This window comes from Gymnoscopelus braueri (genome assembly GCF_963280865.1).
Source record: "Gymnoscopelus braueri genome assembly, chromosome: 16".
In the NCBI taxonomy this organism is placed as follows: domain Eukaryota; kingdom Metazoa; phylum Chordata; class Actinopteri; order Myctophiformes; family Myctophidae; genus Gymnoscopelus; species Gymnoscopelus braueri.
Window position 1 is genome coordinate 34,666,888 of NC_137616.1, and position 13,069 is coordinate 34,679,956.

A 13,069-nucleotide genomic window follows, 5' to 3' on the forward strand; every position below is an offset into this window, starting at 1 on the left:
CTACAAGCTCACAACATGCGGCGACGCGACACGTTGTGAGCTTGTAGATCGGCTATTTTTGGCAATTGTTCAAGTGGTTAAAAACAGACAAGGACAGTGAGAGTGTCAGAAGAATCCAATCCCTGCCCTTTCTTAACAGAGATTGCATTTTCTTTTTTGCCTGTCCTTTCCTTGCCGATTCATATGTTTCCCGTCATAACATAATTGCCTGTTGTGTAACACATTCAATTATTCATTGACCAGAGGAAACGGTGTGAGAGAACTGTGTGAGAGAAACCTTCTCTAGAAAGCTAGAGAAGGTTTCCAAAGCACACACATCCAAGACACGTTAAAATAGAATAATTTAATCTAGCTCTTCCCCAGAGGAAGAGCTGAGATGCTGGAAACATCACCTTGGTAGTATTCCGTTAAATTAACTATGGGAGCATAATCCAGTGTGTGGACTCTACTTTCCTATTTTAACTTTATTATAGAAACTAATTTACCTGAAACGACACCAAATGGTCTGCAGAATACTGTATATACGGATACATTGTATACAGTTAGGATTTCTTTGTTTCTACACACAACTAGAAACACAGCTACTAAATGCAGTTTAGATGAGTTTAGGGAGTATAAAATGAATTGTTTTGAAAAGATTATGTTGTGGGGAGAGAGTGTAATATTTCATTCTTCTATGTTAATCCCCTGAGCAACCTCATTTCCTTGTGTAAAAGAATAAATCAGGTTCAGCAGTGCTTAAAATGAATTTCCGGAATTCCAGATATGCAGTTAGGCTAATTCAATCCTTTACTGTTAGTGCTTAACGTGCTTTAGGGACAGCTCTGAACTTGATTATTGTTCCACAGTGACTTTCTCTCTCAGCTGTGTTTGGGTTATTGTCAGCACTCGGCGATTAGGTATTTCCTGCAATTCTCACACCCCTTGCTTTCCATGGCCTTTTGAAATGGAACTCATAATAATCAACAGATTTTGCTTTAATCAAAGCCTAAAATAGGCAAAGGGAGAACTTAAGAATCTAATGCTGTTTTAACAATGGCAGATACAAAGCTACAGTCTACTATTCATTTTAAATGGAAGCCATTGAAAATTAAGACACAAAGCAACGCCCGATGTTTGTAGCTACAAAAGCTACAATCTAAGTTGACCTAGCTTCAACTGCAGCTACAAAGCTACAAAACAATGAAATATTGTTTAAACATTACCACTCACCTTTGCTCTCCACACAATTCCTGCTTACAATGGGGGGGAAACTAATCATTCCTGTCCGCTAGTTCCATGTTCTTTTCAACCCCAGGGCTTTATTTTCCTTCATATTTTTGACGCTCGTTGGACGCACACCTGATGACGTCAACAAGTGTGTTGATCGACACTTCCAACAGCGACAGATAACACTGCGTGGCTTTGTAGTGTTGTATCTTTTGTAGCTGCTAGGGTGAACGCAGCATTAATCTTTATTTGTACCTGTATAGCACATGCAATAGACAATTACAAAATGATAATAATTATGTTGGTTATATGTTTTTAGGGCTGTCTCATCCTGAGTGACGAACTGAATCACGCGTCGTTGGTGCTAGGCGCTCGCCTCTCGGGGTCCACCATTCGAGTCTTCAAACACAACAGTGAGTGACCTCTAGTAACTGTCTGGCACATTACATAACAGTCACATAGGGTTGTTCACTGTACCTCGTGGCATACACACAGGATTGGATTAACTGACGCTGGCCTCCTTAATTACTCTGCCGTATTTACGAACGCCCTTACATAGCAGAAAAGGCTATATGTTTGACAAGGGCGTGTCTGCTGAGCGTTGCCGCACTACAACAAACAGACCTCATGCATCTATTTTGTTTACTATGCATGCCATGTTCACACAGCTGTGGGTGTGGCCTAACTTCTATTTAACCCATTACGACCTGAGGCCGATTCTACAAATGCCTTCTAAGCAAATTGTTTCAAACACTTTCAAGATTTTTTCAAAAATGTTCAAAAATAACTGATAAGTACAAGCTCTCATCACTTCACGAAATGACACGCTGTGAGCTTGTATATCTGCTATTTTTGAATGGCCAACGCTAAAATCTCAAATGACACAGATGCTCTCCCAGTTTTAATGGGTTAACAGACTTCATGCAGGACGGGCTCTTACAAACACACACACGCATACACACACGCACGCACACACACACTCTCTCACACTCTCTCACACTCTCTCACACACACACACACACACACACACACACACACACACACACACACACACACACACACACACACACACACACACACAGAGGAGCCCTCACAGTCAGCAGCCTAGCAGATCTGAGTGATTGCTGAGAAAATCTCTCTGTGTGCTGACTCCCAAGGGTCATTACCATAAAAAAATCACCATCATCCAGTGATCTCATGAATTTTCATAATACAGCACAGAACAAAGTCTAGTCAGCATAGAACAACGTCTAGTACTCAACAATAAAAGTTTATTCTGACAAAAAAATCTTTCTATATCTTGTTAATTGACGGCAGCCATTTTGCTGTGTCATCATGCTATGTTAATGCTCATAAACCTCAAGTCTAACCAATGTACTGTGGCTTACAGACATGCAGAGTCTGGAGAAGTTTCTGAGAGATGCCATCGCCCACGGCCAGCCAAGAACCCACCGACCCTGGAAGAAAATCCTCATTCTCGTTGAGGGCATATATAGGTAAAGAATTACCACACACATAATGCTGAACAGTAACCGTTTAGTTAGGCATTGATTGACATTATGCCACATATGAATACAGTTGCTGTGTGAAGAGGAGAGTCAACACTTTTTATTTTATTTGTATAAAAATAGAATAGAAATGAAGAAGAAAAAAATAAATGATAAAATACAATAAAAATACAGCCCTTGCAGTATGAATAATCTAAACACAACCATTATGGAGCAATTTACTTCCTTTAGACCAGGTGTCTTCAACGTTTTCAGGCCAAGGACCCCCTAGCTGAGAGAGGGATGAAGCAGGGACCCCCTCTATATTGTATAAAATTGTGTTTCAGATGAACTTTTGCTGCTCTTTTTTCCCTCTACACCTATAACTCTTTGCCAAAAATAGCCGATCTACAAGCTCACAACGCCTCGCGCTGCGAGGCGTTGTGAGCTTGTAGATCTGCTATTTTTGGCTAAAGTTCTCCTCAGAAAAGGGATGCTAGGGTTCAAGTGGTTAATGTAAAAAAAAAATCATATCACACAAAGATTTGGCGGACCCCCTGTAGTAACTCTGAGGACCCCCTAGGGGTCCCGGAACCCCCTGCTGAAGACCCCTGCTTTAGACGGTATGGCGCTTACATGAACAATACAGTTGACCTTCACTGATTTCACTGCAGGTTGCTCTCAGCTGTCAACTTGTGTGTTTGCCGTGTCCTTTGTAATGTACTTACTATATAAAGGTGTTCAATCCATTTGATCAATACAGCTCTCTGCGAAACGGCTTAACTGATCAATACGCTCGGCTAATGTAAGGTTAATGGAGTGAGATGTCCATGGGGATTTCAAAAGAAACGCTTCAGCTGCTAAAGAACACACGCACAGACACACACGCACACACATCCATCCATAATGACCTCTTTTCAATTCCTCCCTGTGAACTGTAAAAGATTTCCCTTTTGTTAAGGTGTGATCACTACTAACGCAGCATTAAGGTGTCTTGTTTAAATGTCTATTTTATTTACTTACTTCAAAAATCAATGTTAGAATACACTTATTTTGGTATGTTTTGTTTAATTCAAAAATGATTCTGGTAACTGAGGGCCAATAGAAGAAACACATGGAACACAGGTGTCCAGCCGGAATCAAACGGGCGACCTTGCTATTATGTGGTCAATGTATTATTTGGTCAGCTACCGGCACAGCCCACATTAGATTGTTATAGCGTTGATGCCATATTTATGTGCTGGTTCTTTAATTCTTGCAGTATGGAGGGCTCCATAGTGGCTCTGCCAGAAGTGATTGCCCTGAAGAAGCGTTATAAGGCCTACCTGTACCTGGATGAGGCCCACAGCATCGGGGCCCTGGGCCCCAGCGGCAGAGGGGTAGTTGACTACTTTGGCCTGGACCCCAAAGATGTGGACATCATGATGGGAACCTTTACTAAGAGCTTCGGTGCTGCGGGAGGATACATTGGAGGAAAGAAGGTAAGAGGCTTTACTCGCACTAGTGAATGTGTTGGAAAGAGAGGAGCGGACAGGGGAGGGGGAAGTAGGTAGGTCACCATTCGACTCTCATCCTATCTCTACCTTTCCTTTCCGTGTGTCTCTCCCTACCACACACTTTCTATTTGACTGCCTTTCTGTCACCCCTCCTGTCCTTCCTTTATCCTCTACAACCATCCCTAGTTTTTAACAGGTAGCATTTCCAGAGGATGTTGTGCTGCAGGTTATTTTCCACTTAATTGGTTTCTGTGTGGACTCCTGGCAGCGCCCGTAGTCGGGCGTTCCAACAAACAGAATTGCCAGTGTTTTGTGGGTGGGAAACCAGCAGGGGATCGTGTCCTTGTCACTATACTAGCAAGTCCTACTGGTTGATCTGTTCAGCAGGGAGGGGGACTGGGGTAGATCTACAAGCTTGAAGATTTGCTATCATTTTAATACATTTTTGAAATAGAAAAAAATAAATGTTTATATATATTGCTGTATTGATTATTTTATTCAAATAATACATTTCATAATAGATTAAATCGATTAGTTTGATTAACTGTTGCACCCATATTGTCTACTCCCCTCCCAGACTAAATGTGGGGCAGGCAAACTAATTAGGAGAAGTTAAAAAAAATAAAAAATAAAATAGATCCTGTGTGCTGTGTCACTTGTGAGAGAGTCATGCACCCCTAGGGTTCTGTGTCATGTCCAGCGTACAGTAGATCACAATTTCCCGCAAAGGGGAAGTTTTGCTTCCTGGTTTGATGAAACGATATGATGTATGATCTAATGTTTCGGTTTGAGTACAACAGTTCTCCAAGCTGCTACATTTATCCAAGTTGAAAGGATTTGAAAAGACACATGGAACAAACGCAACAAGAATCACATACACTACTAATACTTGAAACGCTCAATGATAACTAATTGAAATCATTCAAGCAATGCAGCTTCTCACTGCTGCCCTTCTTTTTTTTTTTGTGGGACGAAACATTTTAGCCAGCAAATGTTTGCCATGGCATCCTCTGTTCGCAAATATGGCTTGTTGACCTGCATGTAGTTTTAAATGTATTTTTTAAAGTTTATTATTTTTTAACCTTGCATCATTAGTTTGTTTGTTTTCCAAATAAACTAGTCTGATCTGGTCTAGAGCCCACCTACTCTATTCGGTAGTTTGCAAACACACACATACATGCATGCACCGTCTCCGTATCCGCTCTAGACCCAGACCAGATCAGCAACATGCAAAGGCAATTCATCCCAGTCTAATTCTTTTTATTTTAATTAATGCTCTGGTGCCCCCTGCTGGCTCAGCCAGTAAATGCTCTGACTACATAACCACAAGGTTATGTAGTCAGAGCATAACAAAGACATTGTCTGTCTTTACTGTCCTGTCTTAGAAGATCCACACTGGTGGTCATGTTTAGCCATTGACTAGTATGTCTCAAGGTATACTTGACATTACTGCTGACCATATTCAAAAGCATAATGTAGTTTGTTCGATTTTCTGAGGAAGCCATTGGATTCCTCAGAAGGCTGATTTCATTGTGGCATGAAAATCAACTTGCAGCGACTTGAAACACGATTGCGATAGGTAATCCAACACACTAAATATATCATTGTGTGGTTATTTTTTGTCATAGTTACGTTATTATGAAAATATTGATTTACAAACAAAATTCAAACATCAATTCAACATGACTTACTAACCGTGCAGTGCTGTTTTTGAGCAGGTTTTGTGCAAGGGCATTATTCAGATAAGGTTTTAGAAAATATCAGCAAATGCGATCCCTAAAAATAAACAGGAAAATGTCTATTATGTACAATATATGGCTGAAGCATTGAATATACAATGACATTTGTTGACGCCAGTATGGTCCTCTTTTAATAAGATTGAAATGCCTTTAAAAGTTACCTTTAATATGCCATTTTGGCCAGGTCTTTCTTAAAAAATGGATCTTTAGTCTCAAGTGATTACCTGGTAAAACATACCTTACACATACATTGGAATGGGCTCCCGCCAATCGGGCTTCAAAAAGAAATTGAAGGAAGCAGTGATTAGTAAAGAAGTTATGTTTAGTTAGCGTGTTTAATATTTGAACTGTGCGTAATTGGCTGTACAGTTTTTTGTTAGTACATGGATGAGTATCATTTCTTGGTTTGTAAACCAAAGAGTAATAGGCTTACGTAATCATTTACAGAATGTGTGAAGAGTAGACTGAAATCTTCAATCATTTTTGTTGTTTTGTTTTAACTATGCAATGGTAGAATTCCATTGTATTATGTTTTAATTTTGATTGTGAAGTGTGAATATTTTTGGACCCCAGGAAGAGTAGCCTTCGCTGTGGTGAGGACTAATGGGGGATCGGTAATAAACAATAAAACAAAGCTAATTTATTATTATTAAAAACAACTGTGATATCTCTATACAGGAGCTGATTGACTACTTGCGGAGCCACTCCCACAGTGCCCTGTACGCCACCTCCATGTCCCCCCCTGTGGTTCAGCAGATTATCACCTCCATGAAGATCATCATGGGAGAGGACGGGACCACACTGGGTAAGCACCGTGAATGTTGGCAAAACTCGAGTGAGTGTGGAAAATAACTGCACGGATCCAATAGATCAGGAGTCTTTTGAGGCCAAGGACCCCCTAGCTGAGAGAGAGATGAAGCAGGGACCCCCTCTATATCGTATAAAATTGTGTTTCAGATTCAAAAAATTTTTTTGCGTGGTCTGCTCTTTTTTCCCCTCTACACCTATACCTCTTTGCCAAAAATAGCCGATCTACAAGCTCACAACGCCTCGCGCTGCGAGGCGTTGTGAGCTTGTAGATCTGCTATTTTTGGCCAAAGTTCTCCTCAGAAAAGGGATGCCTAGGGTTCAAGTGGTTAGGGTAAAATAAAAAATCCTATCGCACAAAGATTTGGCAGACCCCCTGTAGTAACTCTGAGGACCCCCTAGGGGTCCCGGACCCCCTGTTCTTTGAAGACCCCTGCAATAGATTTTTGTTGTTTTAGCCAAGGTTTATTCAACTATTCCACAATCTCCGAATGCTATAGAGCATCGCAGTTCCCGCCCCTTCCGGGTTCCACCGCAAAGAACTCAATGCATTTTTCCCATTGACATTTCCAAAAATGTTTATATCGATTAATTTAAGCCTAGAATCAAGCCATCCAGGGTCCTGGTGAATCATGACCATAAAACGTTTGATTCTGTGAAAAAACTTTTTTGAAAACGGCAAAACAGAGGGTATTTATTAAATATAGTATATCATATCATTAAATATAAAATTTAAAAAATCACAGAAAAAAACGTTTTATGGTCATGATTCACCAGGACCCTGGATGGCTTGATTCTAGGCTTAAATGAATTGATATAAATATTTTTGGAAATGTCAATGGGAAAAATGCATTGAGTTTTTCCTTCCGGCACCAGGAAAAACCAGGAAGTGGGCGGGAACTGCGATGCTCTATATAGAGTCTGGAACTACACCTCCCAAAATCCGAGAGAGGAAACTGGCACTTCCGTTCACGATATATATACTTAGAGGATTTTGATTATATTAGGATAAATTTGCGTCCCAGACTGTATGACCGGAAACATTTGAAAATTGTGGGAGGCAACAGTCTGGCCACGCGAGACTAGCCAAGGTTTGACAGGTTGTCTCGGTGTACAGGACAGGCGATTAGCTACACATTCATATATCCTCTGCACCATACAGTATGTGTTTACATTAGAAATAACTCGTATAAGCATGATAACTATCTATCGTTTTTCACTTTTTCTTTTAAATGTTGAATCTTTTAGGGACCTGTAGGATGTTTGACGTTGCATTCATCTGAACACAGAGAGGTCATAGTGCACGACTGATACATCTAGGTTAGGCACCCTCTGCCTCTCTCCAGTCGTGTGAAATCTAAGGTCGCAGTTAGTGTTTGGTGCTTGGCGGCTTGCAGGATCTGTTCTTTAACAGGCATTTCTCCCCCATTATGTTCCCTTGGATAGCAGCCAGTCGGCATTGTTGTCCTAGATTTTACCCCTAGTTTCTGGGTCACTTGCAGAGCGTCTGTTCTGGGATCACATGGTGCCTGGCACAGCCTCACTGTGGTTTTCCATCTGTACCACAAGATGGCGCCGTTGACCTGTGATTTGAATTCATGTCATCTGATATTTCAGTCTCCTGCTGGCTTTGTTCTAGACATCATATATTTTAAATTTGTTTTTGTAAACTGGTGCCAGCCTTGCTACGTTTGTACTTTGCTAGCTTCATACTGATAACATGGTTATTTACCTAAATCAATCATTCGCAGTTGATTGATAAGAGCTACTATCAATGATCAACCGGCAGATATGATACCAGTGAGCATGTTTAAACTCAGTTCTAATTCATGGTGGACAGATAACTAATGGCATTCATACATACATCATAGCCTGAAGGACCCTGGGAAAATGCACTGTACTGCATCACATATTGAGCAGCCTGCTCCAAGTTTTGAGCAACTCTGGGCTTAATAGGTTACTTGTAATATGATCACACTTCTTCTTCTTAGGCTCCTTAATTGCAAATTGCAGCAACGTATCACTTTAATGTGTGTGTTTATTGCCTGAACGCAGACCTCTAAATGATGCAAGTTAAAGGAAAAGCAACATTATTTTGAAATGAACCATTTCAATATTTAATTATTACATTAATTATATTTAATAATCGTTCATTACAATACATCTATCATATCGCACAGTTTAACCCATTAAAACCGGGAACGCATCTGTGTAACCTCTTAAACCATTGTTTTATACTTTGGGCTATTAAAAAATAGCAGATGAGCTTGTACTGTAGGTCTGCTATTGTTTTTTGAAAAATCGTGAATATATTTTTTAAGCATTTTTTTACTCAAATCTCTGCTTCTGGGGGTCCCTGGAACAACATATTTTGAGATGGGGGTCCGCGACCAAATACATATCATTTTGGGTGGTCCTTGAAAAAAGTTTGAGAACCACTGATATTATAGCAAGATACGTTTTTTCAAAAAACTGTTAGGATTTAGAAGACATTTGTAGAATCCCCAGAAGCAAAGATTTGAGTTAAAAAAGTAAAACAATATATATTCAAAGATTTTCCCACATTTTCATGTTTTTTTTTTTTTTAATAGCAGATTTACAGGCTCATAGCAAACTTGTATATCTGCTATTTTTGAATAGCCAAAGAAATAAAAAAATGACACACAGATGCGTTCCCGGTCTTAACACTTTACCTGCCAATCACGAGTATAACCGTTGATGAAAAATACACCCGTTTACTGCCAAAAAAATCCATCCACAAGTATAACCGTTTTTTTTTTCATTTTTTTTTTCAATTTATCCACACAGAACCAGAGATATCACGATCCAAAGATTTCTAGCTCCATTCACTCCTTGGTTAACTTATTACTTTAAAATCCTGTATCTCGGCTCCTGTGTAAAAAAAAATTAAACACTGGCACTGGGGGAAGTAAAATAAAAAAAACCCTCTGGCAGGGAATGTGTTAATGGGTTAATATTATACAGTATTGTTCAGTCTCCCAGCATGCCATTCTCATACTCGTAGCTGGTGGGTGGATTGTTCCCTACTGCTGGTTTCAGACAGGCCCAAGATGACTGAAGCTCTTGAAGTGGTGCTGTGTTGACTCTCCCACATTCCCTTTATGACTTTCAGATGGGTGTGTTTGTGCATACGCGCACGAGTGTGTGTGTGCGTGTGTGTGTGTGTGTGTTTGCCCTCCAGCTGGGTACAAAGCGGCATGGCACTGTGACTGAGGGCCAGAGATCGAACTATGTTGGGTTCATCTATTATCTCTGTTGCACACACACACACACACACACACACACACACACACACACACACACACACACACACACACACACACACACACACACACACACACACACACACACACACACACACACACACTAGGTCACTGTGCGATTTTGTTGTTCCATGAGGGTGGCTCCCCTTAACTCCCAACAGGCCTCAATGTTATAGCAGCCTTTCGAATGCTGATATTATAACTCAGATCCCTCCCCCCACTCCTCCAGTCCTGTTTTCTACCACTCGGCAGAAGAGTAAACTTCTGAACCAGTGTCAGTGCTTCAGAAACAACCTCCAGGTCCTCCTTCCTTCTCCCTACAGTGTCTGCACATCCATCAGCTCTTTCCAGGCCACTTTCTGAGGAGGGGATGGGGGGGTGGGGGTGGGGGGCATAACAGCTGACCTTGCACTGTATCCTGGCTTGACAGGTTTTCCTAGTGGAAGAGTAACAGTGACAGCGTGATTGGTTGCAGCCCAGTCAGTGTTTGAAATACAGCAGCCTTTGAAGTCGCTGCCGCCTGACGCGAAGCCGAGGCGACAGACGATCCTTGATCCCCGCAAACGTTGCGCCGCCGCAACGTTTTGACTAGCTAAGGAGTGGCCGGCCCGTTGGTTCCCAGGCACGGGGCCGACATCAAAATGTGCTTTCTTGTCGTTTGAAGTCTCACATCAGTCAAGTATGTGGACAGGACATGAGGATACGACATGGCAAGGGCATTCCTCAGCACAGGCCCAATATGAAAGGAATGCCAAAGCATCTGAAAAGCAAGTCTGCCTGTGTATCAGAAGTTACTGCCCTTCTTCCTTTTCTTTTTTTCCACTTTTTTTTTTTACTTTACCAATCACTCAGTGATGCTGAGAATCGCTTTGGATTCCTGAACTTAAAAAAAAGAAAGCATCTGGATGAATATCATTACGTCGCTGTGAGGCAGAAACCTTGTTTGTCCAAAACCTTAAAAAAGTGAAAAATTACTTTCAATAGATCCTTTGTAGTTATGTTATCATGTAGTCACAAGATTTTGTTAAGAATTTCTCTTTTGTTAAATATTTATAAAAACCCACAGACAGTCTTTCAAAAATAGCTTGTAGATCTGTGATTTTAGCTGCTTTTGCACAACACAGTGCGTGGTGAAGTTTAGAATAAGGCATTGATTTATGAAAAAACATAAAAAGACGACATACAAGGTTTCTACCCGACAGCGATGATTTCAGACTTTGTTGTGTCTCACGGTGCTTTGAAGCCGTCATGTTTCTGTTGTGGATTTCAACACGGCCCAGCAGATGTTGATTGTTGTTGGCACTTTGAGCCAAGCGCTTATTTATTTGGATAAGATGGTATCTCCAGATGCATGGCAGTGTGAGGGCTTTTGAGTGTAGCAATCTGCTTCAATATGCCGTTGTGAGCTTGTGACTGAGCACATGCGGATTGAGGCATGTTTAGTTTCACCCACTCTTGACCTTTTAACTTGGAGTTTGTCTCCAAAGGCAAGCAGCGTAGGTCTTTTTTGCAAAGTATATCATTGTCAACTGAGTTGTGCACAGCCCTGTGTGCTACTTTTTTACAAGGCATTAATGCCTAAAGCTTAATGTATACTCTGTAGTATGACGGTGTCACTTGCCAGAAAGAATGGATCAACAAGCTAACGTGTCCTACCATGCCACGTTGTTAGCTTGTAGATCTGTTCTTTTTGGCAAGTGGCACACTTGTGTGATCGAATATAATTTAAGCTTACGTAGCACACTGTTGGTCCAAGTAAAAATGACTATACACACAGAGCCATGATAAGGAGAGACACATGAACACATTTATGGATATGACCTCACACCACTGGGTGAGGGTTGTTCAGAATACATATCAAGAATCAACTTAATTGTCACATCACACTGGTTTACAGGTGTAAAGAAGTGGGTGGAATTTGTTTTTGCACAAGCTCCATCCTTTTGTTGTTTTTCAGAAAGGGAGAAGAAGAAAAACAAGGGGGGAGAGCAGGGAGAAAAATCTAAAATGGATGAAGCATGTCAAAGAGAACAAACAAATCAAGATTTGACATATTTACACATAGCATAAGATCAGCAGATACAGTATTTACATGAGGTTAATCATTAGGTGCAACAGTGTTAATACATCGGTAGATGTATATTTTTTATATATTGGCTTAACTATATGCATGATCTATAATATTAACACATTGGCTGCCAATTACTTCAGATTTTTAGCTGTTGACTGCCAGAGATTTTTCATTGAAAAAAAAAGTACTCAGGAGCCGAGATACAGATTTTTTAAGTTTTAAGTTAACAAGGAAGTGGATAGGAGTTTAAATCTTTGATAAATCATATCTCCTTGGTCTTTGGGTCAAAAAAAAGAAATAGAACGCAGATCTGCGTCTTTGGCAGCCAGGCGAGCGATTAAATAGAACGCAGATATGCGTCTTTGGCAGCCAATGTGTTAAAACATGAATTTAAATTTTAATTGAATATTTGAATTGAATATTATTATTACTGGCTAGTAATTATTTCTCCAGGTTGGTAGATATGTCACCCTACCAGCTCCTTGGACTAGTGTCTAAAATACTTAAATACCACACATCAGCCGACCGTGCATTGCATCTTCCACACAAACACTGTCTGCGTGCACACAATACCCCACTACATAAAGGACCTTTAAAACTTAAAGAGTTCCACTTGTTTTAATAATGAAGTGTCTGTATTTTCTGAGCATTTTTAACATTGCACTTCTGTCGTTGGAGCAGCTGTTATTCCTCCTCTTCTTAAGCGCTTCTCTTTTTATCCTGTCCAGGTGCCGATCGCCTCAGACAGCTGTCAGAGAACACCACCTACTTCCGCAGAAAACTCGATGAGGCAGGCTTCATCATCTACGGCAACGATGACTCTCCTGTTGTACCCATGATGCTCTACATGCCTGCAAAAATAGGGTAGGTGTCTCCGAAGCCTACGCAAAGAATTTGTGTCCATTATCTTATTTCGATATATGCAGATGCAGATTTTGATGCTTTTTACTTGTCCACAGATGCTAAGCATATTATT

The 13,069-nt window shown here is 40.7% G+C and overlaps 1 protein-coding gene across 1 annotated transcript in view; it reads left to right on the forward strand.

Annotated features, from left to right (window-relative positions):
• sptlc2b (serine palmitoyltransferase, long chain base subunit 2b) overlaps nt 1-13,069 on the forward strand; it is a 33,430-nt gene that overhangs the window by 14,560 nt on the left and 5,801 nt on the right. The window contains exons 6-10 of the mRNA XM_080453870.1: nt 1,529-1,622; nt 2,600-2,705; nt 3,958-4,177; nt 6,610-6,736; nt 12,822-12,957. Of these exons, the coding sequence (XP_080309996.1) occupies nt 1,529-1,622; nt 2,600-2,705; nt 3,958-4,177; nt 6,610-6,736; nt 12,822-12,957 (683 nt within the window). The remainder of the gene's footprint in view (nt 1-1,528; nt 1,623-2,599; nt 2,706-3,957; nt 4,178-6,609; nt 6,737-12,821; nt 12,958-13,069) is intronic.